This window comes from Pteronotus mesoamericanus, unplaced genomic scaffold (assembly GCF_021234165.1).
Source record: "Pteronotus mesoamericanus isolate MK-2021 breed Mesoamerican mustached bat unplaced genomic scaffold, CSHL_Meso_final contig_263, whole genome shotgun sequence".
Taxonomy (NCBI): Eukaryota; Metazoa; Chordata; class Mammalia; order Chiroptera; family Mormoopidae; genus Pteronotus; species Pteronotus mesoamericanus.
In genome coordinates, this window is record NW_026555112.1 from 3,443,738 (window position 1) to 3,468,649 (window position 24,912).

General features: G+C 48.7%; 2 protein-coding genes across 3 annotated transcripts in view; one reads left to right on the forward strand and one right to left on the reverse strand.

Annotated features, from left to right (window-relative positions):
- The window catches only part of TIMP3 (TIMP metallopeptidase inhibitor 3), a 56,846-nt gene extending 47,483 nt beyond the window's left edge, over positions 1–9,363 (reverse strand). The window contains exon 1 of the mRNA XM_054574566.1: positions 8,973–9,363. Within this exon, the coding sequence (XP_054430541.1) occupies positions 8,973–9,093 (121 nt within the window). The 5' untranslated portion in view covers positions 9,094–9,363. The remainder of the gene's footprint in view (positions 1–8,972) is intronic.
- The window catches only part of SYN3 (synapsin III), a 363,499-nt gene that overhangs the window by 151,966 nt on the left and 186,621 nt on the right, over positions 1–24,912 (forward strand). The gene's annotated exons all lie outside the window — the stretch shown is intronic.

The following is a 24,912-nucleotide window of genomic DNA, read 5'->3' on the forward strand; positions in this document are numbered from 1 at the left end:
AGTCTATTCAGGATGATACAGACTAGGTCAAAAAGAGAACTCTTAACTCCTGGGCTGCAAGCACTTTAGCCAATTACTGGTCATCCCTAAGTAAGGAAGCTGAAGCCACTCTTTCAGGAAGCCTGGCCCGAGGTGCAAGGTTCACCTGCCCCACGCCGTAAGCTGGGGATTGCAGGCTCCCTGAGATTTCTGAATGAAACAGTCCTTCTCTGCAGGCAATTGGGCTATCTGATGCCCAGTGTCCTCATTCCAAGAGGGATCAAAGATATGTGGAGGGGGAGGGGATAACCGCCATGCAGTATTTCAGGTCTCTAGTTCCGGAATGGCTCTGGTCTGCTCAGGATTTCCCCTCTCCCTCCGCCCTCCCCACCCCCTGTCTTCCGAGGGCTCTATTTTCCACCAGCTGAACTTTACCTTGGGTTTTCTGAGGCCAAATCTTACAGCTTTCCTTCCCTTCCCCGCCCCCACAAAAAGCCAGGTGGCCACAGGCCTGAGAATACTTAAAGTCCCTATTCTCTGTGCCGAGAATGCCACAGTGAGGTGATGAGATTTACGTGAACATAAATCAGAACTGGGTGTTGGGTGGCATGAACTGTCCCTTTGGTGGCAGCCCAACAACCCAGCCTGGCAGATGGCTTATGCGTGAAACAGGAAAGGTTCAACAAGGCCCCCCCGCTCCCCTTCACCAGACACTAATGTTTCAGCCACTGAGCAAAAAGGCCTCTACACTCACTGCAGTCTTGATAGACACCCCGTGACCGGTCAAACCCTGCTTACTGAGTCCCTTTACCTAGAATCAATACTCTTCTGCTCCAGCCTGTCAGAGATGAGTTCAGTAAATAAATACCTGAACCCATGTCACCTCCGCTGAAAGGGTATGCAACTCAGCCAGCCCCCTTCTCGGCATTGCGGGTACACAGAAAAGCTCAAGGGCAGCACATGGACCTGCCCACAAGGAGGACGGACGATAAACTGGTGTGACACTACGGAGCCATCCTCAGGGCGGGCAGAGAGCAGCGATCTGCTAGGAGTCCCGGAGCTATTCTCAGCCTTCGGTCAGCCGACCGCCCCGCACCCTGCAGCTCCCCAGTAACCCATGAGAACGCTTCCCAGGCTCAGGAAAACACCAGGTTTCTTTGCTTGTAGTTGCCACAACTTGGTGTATTAGCCGATTATGTGAGAATAACATTAGACCGGCTAGTATCCATGGTGAGAGATACAGTTTAACTGTTGTTGTTTTTTTAATGGAAGAACAATCAACCCTCAACACGTGAAGCTCTGATGGATAATTTTCCAAACAAAGATTTCATTGAAAAAAATTAATAGAAATAGTCCTTAGTGTTGAAAAGGCTGGGAACGGCTGATTCAGTGGAAAGAGCGCTGGGCTAAGAACTGGAAATAGGGTGAAAGCCTGGCTTTGTTAGGACCACACTGTAATAAAATTGAGGGCCGGAGCGGAGGCAGGGGACGGAGGGGCTCGCTATGGGAGAAAATCAAAGAGAAGCCTATGGAGGGGAACCCCAACAATGGGGAGTCGAAAAAACAAATGTGGGTAAAGTTGCGAAAGTGGGCGCATCTTCCCAAGTCCCAAGAATTCTAGCTCTTGGTCTATACTAGAGACTGATTCAGAATACAAGTTCGGAAGGTTGACTAGCAAGTGTAGGTTCGGGCTCCTGTTTCTTAGCCGTGTGATCTTGGACTAGCAAATGCACCTATCTAGCCTCACGGGGGACTCGTATACAAGTAAGGTGCCTGGCGCATACTAAGTGCACCTTAATGCAAGGCAGCTATCATTTTTTGGTGATCCCCTTCTGGGGCGGCATTTAGAAATCTCCACATTTTTTTCCCTCTGGGAGGACGGTGCAGTATTATGTCCAGGAGATGGGACTGGACTTAGCAAGTAACGCGGCCGGCATAGCAGCTGCCTCCCCTCTCGGGAGGGTTAGATGCAGCCCTTTGGATGGTGCACAGAGTGTAGGTTTCACCCAGCCCAAAAGTGACCCCCTCTGGGAATTTCCCATGCAACTTTGGAGAATTTGGTTTCTGCCAAAGATGGTGTTTTTAAGCATGTTTAAAATTTGGGCGAGGTGTGACTGTTCTGCACCAATGGTAGGGGTAGGCGGGGAAACGGGACCAAGGGAGACCTGCAGAATGAGAAGTTAATAAGGGGTGTTCAAAACCAAGGGGATGGCACAGGCCAAGATCCAGAGAGAGGCCGTGAGCAGCTAGAGCTAGAAGGGCCGGTGACGAGAGGCCGAGGAAGAGGTGGGCGGGGGCCAGGCTGGCCGTGGAGAGCCATGGCAGCTGAAGAGTTTTGATCAGGACCCTGAAAGTCTCTCTTAACCCAGCCCTTCCAGCTGCCACAATGGCTGACAAGCCCCAGCATCACCCTTAGCTGAGACCCGCCCTCGTTCCTCTCTACAGTCCACCTCCAAGGCTGCGCACCACTCCCACCCAAGTGCCATCCAAATGCAATGACAAGGAGTGGAGGGGGCAAAGGGCCTGGCCAAAGCCAACTAGGGAACGCCATAGACAGATGATTGATAGGTAGATAGATAGATCGATCTGGTATATGTGTCTTCAAAATAACGGCCACATATGCTTGAACCTGGGTTCATGTGAAACCTCAAAGTCAAACAACTCAATGTAATTAAAGGCCCATTGCTTGTCATGAAAGCAAAAGAGTAAAAGCATCTTCAAGGGAATTATTCCAACTGCAGCAAATCAAGGGCCACAGCTTTCCTGGCATGTAAACCCCTCTCTCCCTATAAAAGTGCTCCCATCAACTTGGTGTAAGGGCCCCTAATTTTGCTCACTTTCAAAGGAACAAAGGAATAAGCAAAAAAAAAAAAAAAAAAAAAACCAAAAAACCGAAAAACAAACAAACATAAAAAACCAACTCTAGAAAGTCAAAAAAACTGTTCCCATTGAAAGAAGCATGAATGTATTACATAGGGCTGTAATAGCTCCTCCATCCCTTCGTGTTGCACATCCAAAAAGAACTTTTTAAAAATTGTTATTACAGTTTACATTTAATATTTTTAAATTAGTTTCAGGTGCACAGCACAGTTGTCAGACAATCATACAATTCACAAAGTGCTCCCCCAGTATTTCCAGTGCCCACCTGGTGCCATGCGTAGTTATGACAATATCATTGACTATATTCTCTATGCTGTACTTCATGTCCCCATGACAATTCTGAAACTACCAGTTTATACTTCCTAATCTGCACCTTTTTTCCCCACCTCCCCAACCCCCTCCCCTCTGGCAACCATCACTCTGTTCTCTGTATCTATGAGTCTGTTTCAATTTTGTTTGTTATTTATTCTGTTCTTTAGATTTCACATACAAGTGAAATCATATGGTATTTGTCTTTCTCTGACTGGCTTATTTTACTTATCATAATACCCTCTAGGTCTATCCATGCTGTCACAAATGGAAGATTTCGTTCTTTTTATGGCTGAGTAATATTCCACTGCATATTTGACCACAGCTTTTTAAATCCACTCATCCATTGATGGGCACTTGGGCTGCTTCCAGATCTTGACTATTGTAAATAACGCTGCAATGAACAGAGGGGTGCATGCATTCTTTTGAATTAGTGTTTTGGGTTTCCTCAGAAGTATACCCCGAAGTGGAATCGCTGGGTCATAAGGCAGTTCCATTTTTAATTTTTTGAGGACCCCCATAGTGTTTTCCATACAAAAAGGACACAGTCATTCTGGAGGGCCAACTTGCAGGAACTACTAAAATGTAAAATGCACATACCTTGTGTCCAATAATTCCAACTGTATGTTTGACATAGAGATATACTTGTACTTATACCAGTGAACATGGCTGGTGCCATGACTTGCACAGTTCTCTTGTAAGCATGAGAAGCTGCTAGAAGGCTAGGTATCTGTCAGGAGGTGAACGGCTCAATAATATGTACCTATACACCTCTGGGGATATTATATTACATTATTATAGTAATATAATAGCATACAGTAATATATATAGCATAATATGACATATAATGAAATATAATATATAGCATAGTAGTGGATTATATTTGGGGGGTTAAATACCATCAACCTTCAACAAGTCATCTAATTTTCCTAAGCCTCAATCTCCTCATCTGTAAAATGGAGATAATAATAGCGTACCTGGCTCACGGGACTGTTGAGAGAATTAAATGAGTCAATGAATGCTAATTATTTAGAATGGTGCCTAGCCCAGAGTAATTGTCCCATAATTTTTTTAATTATAACCCCATGGAATACTATACCTAAAAAGAAAGAAGTAGATCCATATGTATGTTAACTGAGACCAATCTCTAATACACATTGGTCAATGAAAAACAAGCGGAATGATATGTTGTATTTCTCTATTTATAGTGTCCTACTATTCATGTTTCTGAGGAGGAAGGCTACTCTAATTTTCTATATGTACCTATGTATGTAAATGCAGGGAAGAAGGCCTGGAGAAGGAGCTAGAATTAGAGGAAGTGATCAAAAAGGACTTTATCTGTTTTAGATCAATAGATACAGACACACACACACACACACACACACACACACACACACACACTCTCACGGACACAGAATGTATTCACACAATATTTGTAACTTTAAAATGTGGATACAAATTAAGGGGCTGAGGTGGTACAAATCATTATTCCCCTTTTATAAATGAGGGCACTAAATACAGTTTAAAGACACCCAGTAAGATGCCTCAGCTCACACAGCCGGCGAGCCCTGGAGGACTTCCGCCCAGCTCTGTGCCCCATGGCCTTTCCGCCACCCCACACTGCCTCTCCAGGCCACCCAGGAGTAGACTATGACAAAGGCTGGAAGAAGGGGCCTACCATTGGCTGGACTGGTAGAAACCAAACGCAAGGGAGAATTGTGTTGTTTTTGTTTTTCATTAGTGAACCTGTTGGAATGTGCTGTTCAGTCGTGGGGCTGAATGGTTCCTGCTGTTCCTGCAAAACAAACAGAAGTCCCTCTACCCGAGCCACTTCTGTGGCCACTTCCCTGGCCTTATCTAGCCAGGGGGTGTGAAAGGGGCACAGAACGGTGCGAGGGACCAGCCGGGACCCAGGCTCCTGGACTCTCTGGTTTTCCGTCTACAACTCCGGCCATCTGCACACACTGGACACCTTGTCCGGCACCCTGCTCATCCCCGCCGAGACGGGAAGAGCCCTGAAGCCTGAGGGGTCTCGTCTAACAGCTCTCCTTCTCCCTGTGCCTCAGCAAGACAAACTGAGTATTTTCTTACCTGACTTGGTGATTTTTGAGGCGCTCTTCCAGTTCTAATAGCCAAAAAACATCAGACACTTTCCTATCTTTTCCTTTATTTATACCCTGATATAATAAGTTCTCCCTTGCCTAAGGCCATGTTTAATGAAAACCACTGGCCATTTGGTTTATCTTTGTATTTTTAAAAACTTCTCAAACCAATAATGAAGCATTCTTCAAATGTCCATTCATCTTGGTCCTAGGAGGGGTCATCTGACTTAGAATGTCAAAGGTCAATGAAAGTTGAAAAGTCACTGAAGAAGAGCATAACTAACTCTGTGTTTTGCCTTGTTTAATAGCTGGGTGACCTTGGGCAAGCACAACCTCCCTCGGCCTCAGTGTTTTCCATTTGAAAAAAATGGGCAGAGCCGCCACTCTTCAGGTTGCTATGAGGTGCATGAGCCCAGCAGGCACCTTGAGAACTGTCCCTTCCCTCATCCTTTGGAGCACAGCTTTCCTCTCTCCAAGGTTTCCAAGATGTCGGGCAGCCTGGGTCCCCTCCCCACGTGGCTGGCTCCTCTCTGAAGCCTGATCCTTTTCTCCTCCTTAAGTCACAAAGCCCAGTGTGCAGTGTCATTGTGTGCGATAGTGAGAGGGAATGGATCTGGCTTCTTTGGAAATGGCTTCTTTTGCTAAAACCACAACTTCAGATCTGATACCAAAAGAATCCGCTGGCACTGGTCCCTGTCAACACAATTCCGAGATACGCGAGGACCATCCTGCAGGACTGAGCCTTCCTCTCCAATTCCCGACAGGCTTGGGGGGCGGGCCCACGACCCCGTGTCTCAGAGTCCCATTCTCCTATGCAAGGGGAGGGGGAGCAGAGAGAAGGCTCTGCGTTCTGAAGCAAAACTCTCTCTCTACTGCCCCCACCCCTGCGAAAACACCCCCCCCCCCCCACACACACACACACACTGCCCCCTATCCTGAGCTAAACAGAGTTGCTGGAGCAGGATCGCCCCGGCCAAGGCTGCCTTCTTCATTCCCAGCCCCCTCCTTTCCCTCCTCCAGAGTCAAGGTTTCGTCACAAGTTTTAAGGGCATGACTGGAGGGGAGGGGGCCACAGACATCAGAGCTGCTGCCAAGTCCTGTTCTTTCCCCCACAGTGTGTTTTATAAGCCTGCACGTAGTTTACTCCGCTCCTAAACACTCCACTAAGGTGCAGGGCCTGGAGTTGCCATAGAAACACCTTTGAACTCCTCCTCACCCAGAAGACTGTGCCAATCCCCAGGGCTTTGGGGGAGAAAGGCAAAAAGAGACACCTGTGGATGAGGAGAAAGGAGAGGGAAGACCATGGTAGGGGTCCCTTAGAGAGGGCTAAGCCGGGCATGCCGTGCCCTTCACCCAGCAACATGGCACCAGGCCACAAAGAGAAAGAAAAGAGCCAGGAAGGTTCTGGAAGGGAAAGCTGGTGGGCTGGCTTGTGCCTCTTTAATGAGCTACAATGTTGATAGGTGGGTTCCTAGGGGTCAACGGGAATGGGGAGTCACTATACATTTCCTTCAGGGAGAGAACGGGCGGGCAGCCTTCTACCCAGACTGGCAACTAAAAAGGCTGTGACTAGGAAAACTGGGAGCCCCCTACTGGACGCCAGCAGGGTACTTGTAAGGCAGCAGAGGTCAACAAGCAGGCAGCCCACATCCACACCTCCCATTTTTAAAAGCATTATCTCCTCGCCTCCACCGGCGCGGTGCACCAAACCGAGGCAGCACAGTTTTGGATCCGGGCCAGCACACCGAAGACTTTGTTTCTTTTTTAGTTTTGCTACCACAATGTTCTGGTCTTTGGGTACTTCCCGGTAACTTAGTTTTTCTCTGGGCAGGTTTTTTTTGGGGGGGGTGGTATTTCTTGAATAAATCCAGAGAAATTACAAGGAACTTTCTGCATCAGCCCAGACCCACAACAGGAAACCTAAGCTGTAAAGAGTCAGGCAGTGCCCCCACTTGGAAGTGGGGTTTCCTTGCTTCTGTTTCCACTGTTCCCTGGTCAGCTTGCGGGGTGGAAGCCCAAAAGCCAAGGGTGGGAGCAGGGGGGAGGCATGAGGTCCGCCTCACCCCGAAAACCAGAAAGCCCCAGGGAAGGCACCAGAGCCATTGTCGAGCAAAAGAGGACGGGTGCCCTGACTCCACCTGTCACATTTCTGGCCCCAGCGTGTGCTCCTCACTGAGCAAGGCCGGAAACCACCAGCACCAGCAGCTCCGAAACACTGCTCAGGTAGGAATGTACCTACAGGGTGGGAAGAGACAGGCCAAGTGGAATTTGGGTGGGGCCAGTCAGAGGAGAAGGGAGATCGCCCAAGGCCTCAGGCAGCTCAGAAGAATCCTTCCAGGCAACCCACAAGCCCAGGGCCAGCCAGGTTCCCCCTGGAGAGGGAAGGGCAACCTCTAACAAGGGTGACCCCGGGCCACACAAACACCCAGGCTTGCTAGCTGGACTGACCTGGTCACCACAGCCACCTCCCTCACTTCTCCTGGGCTAGGCCAGGCCCACCAGCAGCGCCCCTCCCAGCCTCTGCTGCCTCCCCTGCCAGGCTCCTGCCTCCTCCCCTGCAGCACACTTGTGGAGGCCCTCACCCAGGACCCAGTGGAAAATTTCCTTCCCCTTTATGACTGTACTTAAAACACACATACTCCATTCTTCACCTCTGAATCGACTCAGCAGAGCAGCTAGACTGCGTCCCACCCCAACGCAGCCTGCATATACACACACCCAGCAGGGGCCACTGGACTGCACGCTTTATGAGCTGGAAAGGAGAGGAGAGATGTTTTCCAGCTGCCACTCTACCTCTCACCATGCAAACAAGTGTCCTGAACACTCCCAAACAAGCTCTCCCACGACATTCTCAAGGCCTTCGATAACAGCTCGTTGTACTTTGTACTGGGTCTCTCTAATCAAGACCCAAGTCCAGCCTGGAATTGTCACCACGGCTGTGTGACCTGTGGCATCTTTGTTCTTTGGGTGGCGAATCTATTTTCTACTGCTCCTTCTCCCCCTCCTCACACACATTCAAGGAAAAAAAAAATAGCCTTCCTGTGAATTCTCACAGCTCTGTGATAAGTGATCCCTTACACACGCCACCTCCTGCTCGCTATCAACACTCTCAAACAGTTTCTCCAGGGGAGGGTCAACCTTACCGCTTTCTTCTCATTTTCCCCCTTAAATCCACCCACATTTGGCAACCCAAGAAGCTCCATTAACACTTGCCTGGGAAACTTAAGGCTGGGTTGGGTCTCAATGAAAAGAATGAACTTCTTGGGCAAAGAAGGTGATGCAAACTCAGGAAACTTCAAGTCTCTCCTGCAACTTTTTGTGCACATGGCTGGCAACTTTTTTTTTTAAACTATTCAACATTCCAGCAGTTTAGTTGGCATCCCAAGTTTTAGAAACCCTTTCCCTTTTTACCCGCAGCCTTTTCTCCCGCCATGGTGAGACGGGGATTTTACTATATGTCAAAAGGATGGATACCCTAAAAGGAGAGCAAAGGCTGCAAAGGGTTCATTCAGCCACTGCGGGATTTCTCTGCAAGGGCATCTCCCCCTCGGCTATATCAGAGCCCCCGCCTCAAGCCCGGGCAGGTAAAGAGGAGCGGGGTTCGCCATGCTACCCGAGCAGCAAGCAGCGTCCCAGTCCGGGCTGCAGCGCACGAGCGGGCACTGCGGGGGCTCCCGCGGGGACACCCAGAGGAGCGCTTACCTATGTCAGAGTTGCAGAAGGCGTCCTGGGGGTGGCTGGGCGAGCATGTGCACGCCTCGGCGCCCCAATGCCCCAGGCTCAAGCTGCTCAGGAGCACGACGAGCCCGAGCCACGGAGTCATTGCCGCTGCTAGGGCTACTGCTCGCCTCTCCAAAGTTGCCGTGCGCGCCGCTGCCGGCGGGGCTGCTGCAGCCGGAGCTCGTCCACCCGACCGTAAGGGGCAACTCTGACCTCGGGCGTACTGCCCTCCGAGAGCCCGAAAGGACGGGATGGGGTGCAGCGAGCTGCCTCGGCGCTGGCGCGCGACTCTGCGGGTCGGCGGTCCCACCGGGTCAAGGAGCGGGAGCTGGAGCAGGAGCTGGAGAAGACGTCTGAGAGCCCGCTGGCTGTCCGCTCTGCGCCGTTCCCGAGAGCCCGGGAATTATAGCGCGGTAGTCCCCGCACCCCCCCTCAGGGCCCCGCCCCTCGGACCAATCGCGGAGCCGCATTACCTCATCGGCCCTCCAAAAAGAGGGCGGGGCCGGGGCGAGGGGCGACGGGGCGGGGCCACTCGGGACTGTTCGGATCCTTATAGGGAATAATGCGGCTATGGGCACGTGAGTAAATTGGACGCGCCACCGACCGGCGCTGGCGGACTAGTCCTCCGAGCAGCGCCCGCGAGCCCCATCTTCACCCACCTTTGCCACGCGCCCACCCTGCCCCCTGGACGCCTCTGACCCAAACCAGAATCAACCACTACCCACTGGTGCCGACCAACCCCTCCTCGGGTCAGAGGCAAGTCCTGGACCTGGAGACCTTCACTGCATCTGGATGAAAGGCTAGGAAAAAGACTACCTCTCCATCGTCTCTAGAAAGAGCAGAGTCAGAGGGGAAGAAACCAGATAGATAACCTACCCCCTCTAAACCCCCCACCCCTGCCACCTCCACCCCTGAGTCTCCTGGGTATGAGGAGGCCATCTGTCTCTTGGAGCTAGCTATGATAGAAGGTCGGTTCTGCGGAGTAAATTGTGAAGTCATTCAAAAAACACCGCTCTGGATGTTGGGGTCAGCAAAAAAAAAAAAAAAAAAAAAAAGTTACTGCTCCCCTGGAACTTGCAGGTAGCACATCCGTATGTCCACGAATCCGTAGGGTCATTGCCTATGGTGATAGCGCTGGGAAGAAAACCAAACAAGAGTCGTGGGTTAGAAATGACTGTGGTGGGCGCTGCTTTCTGTGGGATAGGAGAAAAAATGCCCTCTGAGGAGGTGACATCCAAGCTGAGATGTGACCAAGAAGGCTCAGCTACGTGAGAACCTGGGAGGAGAGGACACCAGTCAGGGAGGACAGCAAGGTTCTGTGCTTATTTGAAAAACAGTAAGTAGAAAGGGCACGAGGAAAGGGTAACCCCACCCAGAGCAGACAGGTCTCTGCCCTTTAACAAGGAATTTGAGGGAGGACTGATCCAAAAACCGGGGTAAAACCAGATCCTGGAGGACTCTCCGGGGTCTTCAACTATGAACTGTAATGAATAATTGCTAATAACTAGTACTGTGACTCCCATTAATATGTAATATCTTGCTTCTGCCTTACATTTTGCATACCCCACTTCATTACACCCCACCATTGTAGATAGGGGAAACACAAAGTTTTAATCACACTTCCCAGATGAGGAAACTGGCACCGAAAGGTGACGTGACTTGGCCAGCTGCCAGGAGCTCAATTCACTCATCTCCACCTTCAGAGAGAGGTTTATTTCTCTGGACTGGAGCAGCAGTGAGCTGTGGCTGTGCCAAAACCCTGTTTCCCTTGTGTCTCTCTCCCTTTCTCTGCCAACTCATCCCATTTAGAAATACTGAAAGTTTAGAACAACATAAGAACTGAAAATGCTGCTCAGAAATGTAAGTTGAACCTCTTTCTCAGAGACGCCTTTATTCACCCCTCAGAGAAGTGACATTGCGATGACAGAGCAGAACATTTCATTGGAAATGGAATTTCCAAGAACATGTTTAAAATTCCTTTTCATCCCTTAGAATTCTTAGCGACAGGGAAAGGGGTCGAGTGTTCGCATCGTTCTGCCTTGTTCCCGTCCCCGCTTTTGAGAGCCTTCCCACCTTGACTCGGCTGCCTGACCCATACAGCAGTTTCCCTCCCTGGATGTTTATTCCAGCACTTTGCTCACTGTTGCAAGGGATATGGTTGTATGATTTCCCCAACCGCACTGGAATCACTTGCAAGCCTGAGATCTTTGGCCACACTGCTTTTTAGTCCTCAGAGCACAAAATAAGGTCCCAGGAGACTCAGGTACAGGTGTGGCCAGCAGTCTGTGGAGTCTTGAGCAGTGAACACTCAGGAAACCCCTCCAGGCATCGAGGTTGAATGAGGGCAGGCTTGGTGGAATTTGAAAGTTTCATTTGTTCCTGCTTGGTGCCAGTCATGTGGAAGGTTTTATAAGCCTTTCTAGATCAAATCCACTTTGGATAAGCATCTTATGGGAAAGGATAGAGGCCCTCTCGTCTCTTCTTTTTCTTTTCACATTACGGTTTTGTCCAAAATGCCAATGTTTTCTCCAAGGGAAGGCTTGCCAGAAGGAGTATGAGGCAGATAATGTTTGCTGAACTGTAAGCAACAGGTTCCTTCTAAAAAGCATCAGAAGCATTCAATGATGGTGGCTCCTTAATTATGTAAGCACAAGAGTAATTGGATTGTTTTTCCAGCTGAAAGGTAATGAAATTGTCCTTTGGTTCAGTTCCTCTCACTCCCTATCATAAACTAGTCCACACAGCATCTGTGGAGTTCGTCTTCCCTTTCAGTTGGGAAGTTCTCCCTAACGTCTAACCTGAGGGGACTCCCCTCTTCCCACCCATGGTCCTCAAGGAAAAGGAGAGCAATGATCATGAATCTTTGTGCGGGGGAGCCCTTGTGCCAGGGTCAGCCCCCCAGCAAGCGGACCTCACAGCCATCCATCCAGGTGTCACAGTGTCCATGGACCTGCTATGTCAGGATTGCTCTTTCGGAGCCACTTTATAAGGTAGATGGAGTGGAACGGGGGCCAATGGTAAGGATGGAGGAACTGGCTCCCCAGTACCTTTTCTCGACCGCTAAGAACAGTGACAAATTTACATATCTTGGAAGAACTGAAGAAGTTTCAAAATGTATCTGGTCTGCCTTCGAAACTTGCCAGGTTGAGCTTTTTCCAGGAAAGGTGATCCCATGACCAGCCACCGGCTTCCAAGGCTGGAATCTCTGGGAAGCTTCTTGTAGGTATTTACAGGTCCCATCCTCTTCCTATCAGGGGAAAGATAAGGTCCAGACAGGTGAAGGGATTTTCCCAGCGTCTTGAGGTCAGCTAGTGGCAGAGCCAAGATTGTGCAGCCGCGCGTGACCTGACGTTTGCACCCTAGTCATAGAAACCCTGGCCACGCCCGACCCTGGGTCTGCATTTCAGATCTATGGACAAGCTCACTTCAGAGTCTTTGTACAATGACCGACGTGAAGAATTTCGCCTACACTGACTAACCAAATAGTTGTCTGTGAACATAATCATTACCTCTGCCCGGCACAGCCGGGTGAGCCGATTAGAGCGAACACAGCTCTCCACCCTCAGAAGTTTCTCTCTTGTGTGTTTATGTTTTTCCTTTCCAAATTATTATCTAATGCCTTTTGGAAACACTCCAAACATATTGCTGCAAAGAGATACATGAAAACTTTCTTTCAGGGGGACAAAAGATGCTCGGATTAAAAAAGAGCAAAAAATCTGAGGTTTGTTCCAAATGTTGCTGCAGAAGAACAGATGTTTGTGTGTGGACAAGTCACCTCACCTATCTAGGCCTCCATTCCCATTCTTACTGGCTGAAAGATATAACTCAGTGGTCTCCAAAGATTCCCCTTGGCTGGAAAAGTCTAAGATTTCACGGAAAATTCTCAAGGACAAGGTGAGTGTTACTGAAGGGAAGACAGATCTTGCCATTTAAACAGGTTTGAGGCAAATCGAATGTGCCCAAGACTGAAGCTCATGTCGATCTCTCAGTCAACAATTATTGAGTTCTCACTCTGGTATCTCCTCCAAGACTGAGCCTGAAAACAAAGACTGTGATGCAAAGGCATAGGAGACGCTGAGGTCCTGTTTCTGATAGAGCCCCATTGTAATTACTTGTTTTTCTGTTTGCCTCTTAGATAATAAGCACTAAAAGATGAGAAAGTATGTCTTTTGTTGTCTCCATACACTATTTCCAAAATTTATTGACCTCCTATACTGTGTTCATAGAGCAGCTTAAATGTCGCCTTCTCCAGGAAGCCTTTTCTAATTTCCCGCCCCAGTCCCCATCAACCCGCTCCTACGTACCCCCACAGCACCCTCAGCTCCCTTCTTTCACACCACGTACCTGACTGTAATGGGATTGTTTACCCGCCTGCTTCTCTTCCTGAACTGTAAGCCCTTTGAGGACAGGGTTCAAGGGTTGGTAACAAAGAAGTCGGTAAGATTTGGTGGAATGAGTGGAGTTGGTTGGCCCCACCAGCTCGTTTCCCAGGATTCAGGTGGGCAGGTGGAGCTCGCTGAGTCTATCCCTCCGGCCGGTGCTAGGGGGCGCTGGAAGCCAGAGATCACCCGCCTCCCCGGCCTGCGGTCTCAGCCAGTCTCCCTGAAAAGGCGGGAGCGGCCCCGTTCCACACTAGTCAGTGGGGTGCGGGTGCCTTTGAGTGGGTGAAGCTCACCCCTCCCGCCTGCAACAGCCACAAAGCTCTCAGTCAGCATCCCGTCTGCGTCCGCAGCTGCCCATCTTCTCCGCCCTCAGGCTGGCCGCACGTCAGCCCGAGGGGGAGACGTGCTCTTGGGAAGAGGGAATAGTGGTGAATCATGGGTTTGGGGGAATACGGGGTCTGGGAACACAGCAAGGGATGCCACGGTCCCACTCTTCCTGAGCTGGCCTCTGGAAATTAAACCTGGAGACGGCGCTGACAAGACATGTATTGTTTCTGTTGCCTCCAAAGAACACCTCTTTCCTCCCCTGCTTTTCCCCCTCCAGACCGTACCACAACGCCTTCCCCCAAGCCCACAGTCCATCTGAAAGTCATTACATTCAAAATAGCCTTTCCCGAGCAGCGGACAGCCCTGGTCCACCCACCACCATGAGCCCCGGCCGGACCCTCCGTGAGCTTGCCGCCCAGCACGGGGGAATTGGGAACCTAAGACAGCAGGTATTTCAGGTTCTCCCTGTGTCTGACACCAGCGGGGAGTAAACACCTTTCCTTGCTCCCATCTGGAGTCAATTTTGTGGCAGTGACATTGCAGAGCGTCTCTTGCCCCAGCTCTCCCTAGCCCTGCCTGGGGACCCCCCCCCCCCCAATGAGAGTCTCTGACTGCTTCGCCTGAACCCTGGGGTTTTCACATGTTTTTCCACCCCCAGCTACTCCCGGAGATTTTGAGCCAGAAAACACACGTGCCCTGCACAGACGTGTTGTGCCCCATGTTTTCCAAGGTGGTGGGAGATGGGAAACACTGTTACTATTCCAGCTCTTGCTTAAAAAAAAAAAAAAGAAAAGAAATTAATGCCTGTGTGCTCAGTCGATCATTTCTGCAAAGGCTAATATGAAGTGGAGGGAGACCTTCTCCTTGACCCTGTCTCAATGTCTTCCTTATGCCCTTGAAGTTTGTGTGTTTTTCCTTTAAAAATGAGTAGCTCCTTTATGGTTTCTTTAAAGGTTGAATGCTGTTCGCACAGTAGATGCACATGAGTATGTCTCTGCCCCATGTCCTCGTGGCTTGGGAAGGAAATGGGATGGAGCAATGGCTGGTCTCCTTTCAGACTGGGCTGAAGATCCCATTTCTGCCAAGCCCTTGGACTCTTTCCTGTGGAACCTGCTGGAACTGAAATGGACTTGCCGTGGACTCCACGGAGGATCCAAAGAGCCTTTGATGCCAATGATCACATCCTTCCTTGAACTTGGCTCCTAGGACCACCCACTCTGGGTTTTCACTTTCTACCTTTCCAACCGTACCTTCTCGGCCTTCTTGGCAGACTCTTCAGGCTCTTCCTGTCACTAAAGTGCAGGTGTTTCCCAATTTTCTGTCCTTGGCTCCCTTCCCTTCCCTTCTAGCCTCCACCCTCTCCCTGGCTAACACCACCTCCTCTCCGTTCTACCTACCACAGTGCCACGGGCTCTGGAACGGACACTACAGGCAGCAGTTCCCCACTGAGCTCCAGTCTGTATCCAGCTTCCCCCAGACAGTTACACCCGGAGGCCCCATGGCTGCCTCAGGCTCCAGAGGCTCCAAAGGCTCCAAAGGCTCCGAACGCACTGTCTTTTCCCCCACGCCCCTACAGGGTTACCTGTCCCTATCAGTGCCACCACCGTTCACCAAGCCCTGTCGATTCTCACTCCACTCATCTCTCAGTCATCTCCTTCTCTCCGTTCCCCACATTTCTGGCTTGGATCAGGCCCCCACAGATTCTTTCCTGACAATTTTCATAGTCACATAACTGGTCACCCTGCCTAGAGCCCTTCTCCACCAAATTCAACTTTTGCACTGCTGCTCCTGGAAGGCTTTTCAAATATGAATCTGAAACCATGCTGTCCTTTGCTTCCAGTGATTCATTTGTTCTCCATGGCTTGCTGAACAAAGCCTCACGCTCCAAAGAAAGGCATGTGAGGGCCTCTGTGATCTGGCTCTTCCCAGGGCCCCGCAGAGGGGGGACCATTCACATAGAGCACAATGTGATTCCACCCCTGAAGTCAGGCAACAGCAGGCTTGTCCTGGCTTATCTCTCCAAACCTTTGTCCTAATTCCCGTCTCCCACGCCTTCGTGTCCCAGCCCTCAGTTTCCTGCCTCTGAGGCTTTGTTCACACCGCGCTCTTTACCTGGAATCTGCTCGTCAACAATATATCCCCCACCCCGTCCATCTCATCTGTCAGGATTCTTTTATCTTTCAGGATTCAGCTAGAGTCATCTCCCTTCCCTGTAACACTCATTGACCTTGGGATGATGAGCTGGAAGGGGTTACTAAGGCAAGAAAAAGAAAGGGGAACTCGCATTAGTTGAGTACCAGCTCTGTACCAGTCACTTTCAATACAGTATTTCCTCCAATGCTCACAACCCTAAGTAATAGATATTATTTATGCCCACTTTACAGCCAAGAAAACTGAGGCAAAAACATGAACTCAAAAAGGTTTATGCAGCCCTATGTTCATTGCAGCATTATTTACAGTAGCTGAGATAAGGGAACAGCCCAAGTGTCCCTCAATGGGTGAATAAAAGAAATTGTGGTATAGGTACACAATGAAATATTCAGCCATAAAAAAAGGATGGCACCCTGCTATTTTCAACAACGTGAATGGACCTCAAGGGAACTACGCTAAGTGAAATAAGCAAGACAGAGAAAGGCAAATGCCATAAATTCTCACTTATATGCGGAAGCTTAAAAAAATAAAATAAAAACAAGCTCATAGACACAGAGAACAGATTGGTGGTTGCCAGAAGTTTGGGGTGGGAGGTGAAAGGTGTCAAAACATAAAAAAAGAGTGAGAGAGAAAATTAAATTGAACTTCAAAGAAGTTAAGTTTCACATCCAGTTTCTTACAAGCAAGGTGGTGGCAGAGCCGGGGTTGAGGCGCAGCGGCCTCTTTCCAAAACAGCGTTCTCTAGAGACTGCAGACTCACGATACCCTTAGGTTCTCTGGGGTACCTGAAGTGCTGGCGATTTTCCCCTTTGTCTCTTGGGGTCCCACGAAGTGCTGAGAGCTCTCCATCCCTGTATGACTCAGCCAAGCTGAGGGAGACACAGGGAGCTGGACCGTTAGGCAAGGGGGAGGCATCTCTGCCCCTGTGCCTGGTTTACAGTGGAGAAAAGGCAGCAGAAATTACATGGCAGGTGGTTTCTGGAGGTGTGGGTATGCCCTTCCTCCCTCAGAATTTGGGTGGAGGCCACAAGAAAATTACATTTGTATTACAAAGAAGGGGCCCAGAAACCGGAGGCAAGCCAATAGAATACTGATCAGTACATTTTAACAGTTACTGTCTATGGCTTCATTTCCTTCTGAAATGTCAAGCCTGAGACTGAGGCAATATACCAGGTTTTTGTCCCAGTTCTACTACACACAATAGCTGGGTGACCTTGATTGAGTAAATCATTGAGCCCCCTTTCTTCAAATGTAAAACCAAGGGGTTGGATTTTATGATTTTTCAAAGCTTCCCAGTGGAATATTCTAGAAGGCAGACTGCCAAGGAGGTTGGGGACCAAGGCCTATGATGTCAATAAATCTGGCATCTGATCCTTCACTTTTTTTCCTGTAACCTTGAACAAGTTTCTTAACCTCTCAGAGCTGCAGAAGTCTAATGGTAAAATAGAGGAGAGATTCATGCTGTATAGGATCTTCAGTAAGGCACTTGGCACAGCACCAAGCACATAGTAAATTCTCATCGAGAACCTAGATGTCCCAGGATGTGGCCCTGTAAGTAGAGACATGAATGAGACCAGCACCTGCCCTCAAGTAGTGTATGATCTGTGTTTATTGAGGAGAAGTATGTTCCCATATCTCCTTGGACCAGGTAAGTGATACCCAAAGAGGAGATGGGGAAAAGGAGGAGGCAAAGGAAACAGAAACTTGATAGAAATAGCTCATTCTTGCAGAGTGTCTACTGGATGCTGGGCATTTTTCTGAGTGGTTTGCATATATTAACTGAGACACATCCTTGTAGCAAACATGGACAGATGGGATGATCCCCACCACTCCTTTTTCCTTCTGATATGGAAACACAGGTAAAGAGAGATCACGTAATTTGCCCAAGATTCCATGGTCATGACACCGCGGTGCTGAGATCTGAAACCAGAGCAGCCTGGTTCCAGAATTCATGCTCTCAACCCCCCTTCTAGCCTGCGTCTTCATCGCGAAAGTGAACGTGCAGATTCAAGGGGCAGATGCTCAGTGTCTGTCACCAGGTGGGTCTTCCCCCAACCAGAGCACCTTGCACCCACCAGTCAAGGTGTGTGAGAACATGCAGCAGATATGACACCTATCAGAAGAGACACTTCGGGCGGTGAGAACATCAGTAAGCCTCCTGGAGAACGATATCCAATGGAGTTAATGTGATTTCCAGCCCTTGGGACGAGCACAAAAGCTGGAATCAGAACACTTGTTCAAGTCCCATCTCCTCTATGGATGTTCCTCTCTAAGTTTTTTCTCAAAGTGAGGACAAACATCTAATTCACAGAGGTAGTTGCAGGGATTAAATAATAGGTAACGTTGACTGAGCCAGGCCCTGTCCCTCGTACTTTACAGGTGTAAATTTATTTGATTCTCATAGCTCTGTGATCTAGGTACAGGGAGGAATAAACTTTCCGCACCTCTGGGCCACACTGGGAGGAGAAGTTGTCGCCCAGACATTAAATACACAAACACTAATGAAAATCGATGATCAAAAAAGGATTTTAAGTAAATTTCCGAGTTTGCGTTGGGCTGCATTTATAGCCATCTTGGGCCTCGTGCAGCCTGTGGGCTGCGGGTTGGACTCCCCTGAGAGGGGTTGTATTATTACATCCAGTTTACAGAAGAGAAAGCTCAGGCATGGAGAGGTTCGGTAACTGGGCCAAGGTCACATATAGGAAGTGGTGGAATCAGAATTCGAAGTTCAGTGTCCAGTTCTGTGCTCCGTAACACCTCTCTGCACTCCGGTGACTGGTTGAAAATATTTTGCAGATACTAAACGATATAGTCGTTCTGTTCTCTTATATCTGCATCTTAAATCTTTGTTTATACTGTCCTTTTGGCCTGGAGTGTCTTTCCTCCTCAGACCTGACTCCCTCGTTTGTCTAGAGGGGCAAAGAGAAAGTTTCTGGAACCCCCCATGGTATGCTAGAGCCAGCTCATAGTGGCTTGTGAGAGGCAATTGATAAATTTTCTGAAAATCTGCTAGTCAGTTGTTAAGTCGAGCCATTAATAAACTTTCAATTATATAAACTTACAGTAATTAAATTATGTTAAAAACAAGGGTAATAAATACTTGAAACTCATCACTTCCTAATTATTTTATTACATTATACTCTTATCTATGCTCTTGCAGTCCTTTCCAGCTATTGTATCTATATGGTGGAAATATTACATAATGGTGTGCTAGCAAATCTTCATTCTGTGACGTCACTTTGGAACTTAAAATTGTTCATGATTGGAGTATTTATACTACAGCCATTGGTAGATGCTACAAATTAAGACTTTTTGTCCTGGAGAGCTAGTAAAATATTTACCAGCTCACCATTTCCTAGGTATGTGATCTTGGATGAGTAGCTTTTCTGTGCCTTGTTTTTCTCATCTGTAAAATAGGAACAGCATTCGTTAGTGCCTACCTCACAGAGTTGTGAGAAATAAACAAGATGATGCACAAAGCCTGGCACAGGGTAGCCATCAATGAATGGCCACTGTCAATGTCATTATTAAGACAATATTATTATTAGGCATCATCTACAAATAGCCTTTCCTTCCTTTCAAGCAGGGTGCTGCCCATCAGATTATCTCTGCCTTGATATTCCTCACACTTCTGGGATCGCCAGTTCACATGTCATTTTTCCCTCTTTAGAAAGTGAACTAATGGACAAAATCCAATTGAGTTTTCTCTTCTGAGCACTTAGCACAATGCCCGACACACAGTAGGTCCTCAACAAGCTGTCAGATTAGTTCAGACTGTTAGTGAAGAAAAAATTCAGAAGCTACTGAGAAACCAGAATTCAGAAACTAGAGGCCTCTGTAATCGCATTCAAGAGAAATTCTTTACCACAGCTAAGCATTACTGGAGCATGGTGTTTGGGGTTCATGCACTGGGAGTACCTTATAATGAGGTCATTTTGGAATTTCAGGAACTAAAATCCCCCGACTTAGTACCCAGTTAGACCCACCACACACACTGAACTCTGTCTTATAAAAAGTTCTCAGTGTGTACAACATGGAGCCCCTATGCTAGCCCTATCGTGTCCAATAGGAATACGGCCAGCAATTTCCAAACCGTCTGAAGGTATTTGAAACTGCCTCTGCTTCCTCAAGTATTTAGAGAAAAAAAAAGATCTTGATGTCACATCAACAAACTCGAAAAGAGATTGCACATACCTGGCCTGGGATTGAAGGCTGATTGTAGAGAAAAAGGAGGGAGAGGCTGAAGGCCTGTTGAAAAATCATTTTTGGGGGTCTGTTGTTCCTTTGTATGAGCTGATTGCTGACTTATGCAACGCCCAGTAATTAAAATGGCTGGAATGCTTTGCATTTTTACAGTAAAGTGAAGGCGGCTAGGAGGCCCAGAGCTGGGGCTGGCTGGAGAGGTTCCCAGTGATCCTACGCTGACTGCCCCTTGGCCTGGCAAAGGTGGCTGGCATTTGCCTTGGGGTGGAGGTTAGGGGCGGTGGGGAAGAGAGAGGACGTCAAAGGTGTCAGGAGTAGCACCCACTGTTCTCCCCATCCCCTAGTTGGGTGCACCGAGGTGGTCCACGCAGGTGCAAGCTCTGCGTGGACCACCCACCTTCTGGAAGTCTGCAGTGATTCGTGGTGAAGCCTAGGAATGATAAGCAATGCTAAAGCTCTCTTTTATTGAATACCTACCTTGTGTCAGGTCCTGCACTTATAACGTGGCATGCATTATCCAATTTCAAGAAAAATAATCAGATCACATCCCTCTCCTGCTCAAAACTCTCTGTGGATTCCTAGTGAATTTAAAATAAATCGTAGATGCCTCCCCCTTCAGACCCAGCGTGACGTGGCCCGCACTGTCGCTGACCTTGTGCCCTCCACTGTCCCTGGAGCTCGCCATGTTTCCACCACACTGTTGGCCTCCTGTTCATTCTTTCTCCGAGCCAAGCCCAGTCCCTGCTCCAGGCCGGCCCCGCCTCCTCCCCATCCTTCCCCAGGTCTTGCCATGGACAATCCCTTCTGATTATTCAGCTCCCAGCTCAGGTCTCACCTTCGCAGAGACGGCTGCCCTGGCCGAATAGCGCAACCATCTCTGGTCACTTATGCTTCCCATCATCCCGTATTTTCAGGTTTCTTCTCTTTCAGTACTTACCGCTACCTGAAAAAAAAATCTTTTTTGTTTGTTTATTTTTTATTTTCATTGAATGGAAGCTCCTTGAGGTCAGGGCCCTCCTCTGTCTTGATAACCGCTATATCCACAGTACCTAGGTCAGTGTTTAATAAATATTTGTCAAGATAATGAATCTTCAGAGCAACCTCACAAGATAGACGTCATTGTCATCCTCTTCCAGATGAGGAAACTATAGCTCAGGGAGGTTAAATCATCTGACCAAGGTCATCCCATAAGAAGTGATGTCACCAAGACCTGTCTGACCCAAAGCCCATGTTTTGGAATGGGTATACACACCCTTCCCCAAGAACAGCTATGACAGTGGAAAGATGTATCTGTTCAAGTTCAAGGGAAGGAACCAGAATGCAAGGCTAACTATGAGCCCTCTAGTAGTTCAATGATGGTGGTACCAAGACATAAGAATATAAGCATTTGCTGGGAACCCACGACACTGGTGTCCCAGGCCAAGTTGCTATCTGTGTGAACTTGGACTAGTTAATTACCATCTTTGGGTGGGTTGTATGAGGTTTTTTTTTTTTGGGGGGGGGGGGGCGTTGGAATGTACCAAGGGTGTCTACTTTCACTTCCCTAGGAGACACCAGCATGGCGGTGACCCTTTCCTGTCCCAAGACAGGGAGACTGGTATGTTGTGTGGATCACTAGAATGGACACAAGACCTGGGAGAAACGATGTTCTCTCTGACTGTGGGTGCGCCTGCCCGTGGGAAGCTTCAGGAATAAGCAGCTGGATTTAAAATTTAGCTTTTAAAGGCTTCGGAGTGCTCGAGGATGGGCAGGCTGCCCCGTCAGTGTCCAGCTGCTGCCTCCCTGATAAACCCTGCCACTTCAGCCTGGCCTCCTGGCCCCAGGGTTAGCCCCAGCACGTCCGCCTCTCCAGGCCTCAGCCCAGCCAAGCGGGACTGTGTCTTTCCTCACCAGGACATGAGCTGTATCCTCTTCCCACCACTAGCTTTTTAAAAAGTGTTTTATTTTGATGTCGTTCCAACATACAGAGAAGTTACAGGAATAGTTCAGAGAATTACCAGATACTTTTCATCCAGATTCCCTAAATGTTGACATATTACTACATTTCCTTTATTTTCCTCCTTCCTCTCATCGTTTCTGTCTTTCTGTCTCTGTTTCTCTTTCTCTCTCCTTCTACCCCCTCACACACAACACAACTGTCTAAGAGTAAGCTGCAAACACAATACTTCTTCGGCCCTAAGTATTTCAGTGTGTGTTTCCTAATCACAAGACCACCACCAGCTTTTGCAGTGTGGAGCAGCTCAGCACACAGAAGTTGCACTCAAACCCAACTCTACTTCTTCCTGTGTGCATTTCTGCAGAAGATTTCACTTCTCTGGACCTTAGTCACCACATTCATGAATTGGGGGCACCCACCAAGAACACCCACCTCATAAGGCTGATGTGAGTGTTAAATGAGATACCCCCTGTCAAGAGCTTGCCATGTGCTTGGAGCAACAAAAGTGCACGATAAGTAATCAGGAGCGTTTTGCTAGGAGGCTGTATTTTTTTCTCCTTGGAAGTGGTTTGAATTCCTAGAATTTCTTCTTCTTCTTAAGGTCAATTCTCCCAAGAAAAAGACAGATTCTGTCTTTCGTTCACCGTATTTATTGAGCACCTACCTCGGGTCTGACCTTGTTCTGGGTACTGAGATATAGCTGCAAACAGGACAGATGCAGACCCTGTCCTCACGTTTGCATGGTAGAGACAGGACATGTGGAGCAGAGACAAACTGTTTTAGTGGGTTGTAAACTCACCGAGGAACAGACAACCGGGGACTCTGGGCGCACGCGGAGGATTCTCCTAGATCCTTTTAATCTGAGAAAATGCCTTCTGGGAAAATGTCAAACACCTTTTTGTTTTCCAATAAATGTGTTCTTCATGCAACGCATCCCCCTGGTGGGATGTGTGAGCGTTTAAATCCTCCCCTGAGAACCTAATAATGAGAGCACACACTTTTCTACCACTTCACAGCTACTAATCCCATCAGCCCGACTCCCTGTGGGGTAGGTACTGTTAGCCTCATTTTATAGATGAGGAGACTGAAGTTCAGAGAAACAAATCCAGGTTGCCCTCTTGGAACCACAGTGTCGAGCCCCTTCCTGCTCACAAGGAAGAAAAAGGCACATTTAAATTCACGGAAAGTGCATTGTGTGGGAAGGCGTGGTTCTCACCTGGCTCTGCTCTTTGTGAGCCGTGGAGTCTCGTGGAGCCCTCCATGGCACAGAACGCTGCTGGGTGGTCCCTCATGCCCTCCCCCACGCCCACTCTAACCGGTGAGTCCACCTGGTCTTCTTCTGCCTTCTCTTTGAAAAGTAACATGAAGAGGGAAGAGAAATAGAAGGAAAAGAGACAAGTTGCTGGTACAACCTGTACCAGGTGCTCACGCCTTGAACTAGAGAGTGTGTCTGTCTCGGAGGGTGGGCAGGCATGAGGAGACAGGTGACTCCTCTGCCTCACGACAACGCAGTATGGGCTCAAGCCCTGCTCTTGTATGAATACCTGTATTTGTTCTCTCATGCCACTTAGAAAAGCAGTGACATTATTTATGGCCACATCTCCTGCAGTGTGCAAATGATGCCTACTGCGGGTCACTGTTCTATTCCAGGACTCTTGATTCGAGCAGGCCAGTGAGATGTCAGAGCATTTCCAAAGCAGGGTGAATGGGGGGAGAGTTGCCATTGTGGTTAGTTGACTGTATTAGTTATCTATTGCCAGGTGACAGTATTACCACACACCTAGTGGCTTAAAATAACACCCGTTATTAGCTCATGGTTTCTGTGGGTCGGGAGTCCCGGCATGGCTTCGCTGGGTCCTCTGCAAGGCCGCAACAAAGTGTTGGCCAGAGCTGCAGTTTCATCTGGGATCTGACTAAGGAAAAATCTGTTTCCTTGATCATAGGATTAGTGGCGCATTCAGTATTCTGTGGACTCTGTTTCTCGCTGGCCATGGGCTGAAGTTCACTGTCAGTTCCTTGCCACGTGACCCTCTTCAGAGGCGGATCACTCTATGGCAACTTGCTTCTTCAGCACCTGCAGGAGAGAGGGCCTCCTCCCAAGATGAGGACTGAAGTCTTATGTAATGTGACTGTGTACATCATCACATAGACCCTGTCACCTTTGCTGCCTTCCGTTGATCAAAAGCATGTCATAGGCCCTGCCTGCACTCCGGAAGAGACGGTGAACACCAAGAGGAGGGCACTATGGGAAACACATTGCCCCCCACCCCCAATCAGACTGATCAGGATGTTGAAAGCTCTAGAAACCATGGAGGATGCAGAACAGTTGAAAGCACTTGAAATGGGAGAGAGGACAATCATAATAATAATGTACACTCATATTGCTTTAACTGACAACTTTTTCCATATGAACTCACTTAACCTTCATACTTAAGCCTTATTAGGTAGATGCTATCATCATCTGCATTTTACAGATAAGGAAACCAGGACACAGATAGTTCAAGTAACATGCCCGGTTGACACAGCATTGAGTAGCATTGCCGGGAGTGGAACCTGGGCAGTCTGTCTCTTAAGTTCATGCCTAGCTACGACTGTCCAGTCATTAGAAAACAAGGTTGAGTTTCCCCCAAAAGACACTAGGACTGAAGGGTACAGGCTACCAGGCGGTAGATGTGGGGCCTCTCAGAAGCCTTGAGTCCACATTGCCAGGGCATCACTAGCAGGTGCTTAGGAGCAGCTGTGCAGATTAGGCCTGGCAAGTATGCTCCTGTGAACCGCAGCTCCCCCCACTCCCCATTGTCTCTTCAGCTGAGGCCAAAGGTATGTTATTTTTCATATTCTTCTTTCAAGGCCCCAGGCTATACCATAAACTCCTAGCCAGTCATTCAGGAAATGTAAACCCATGGTCACAGGAAGAAGCAAA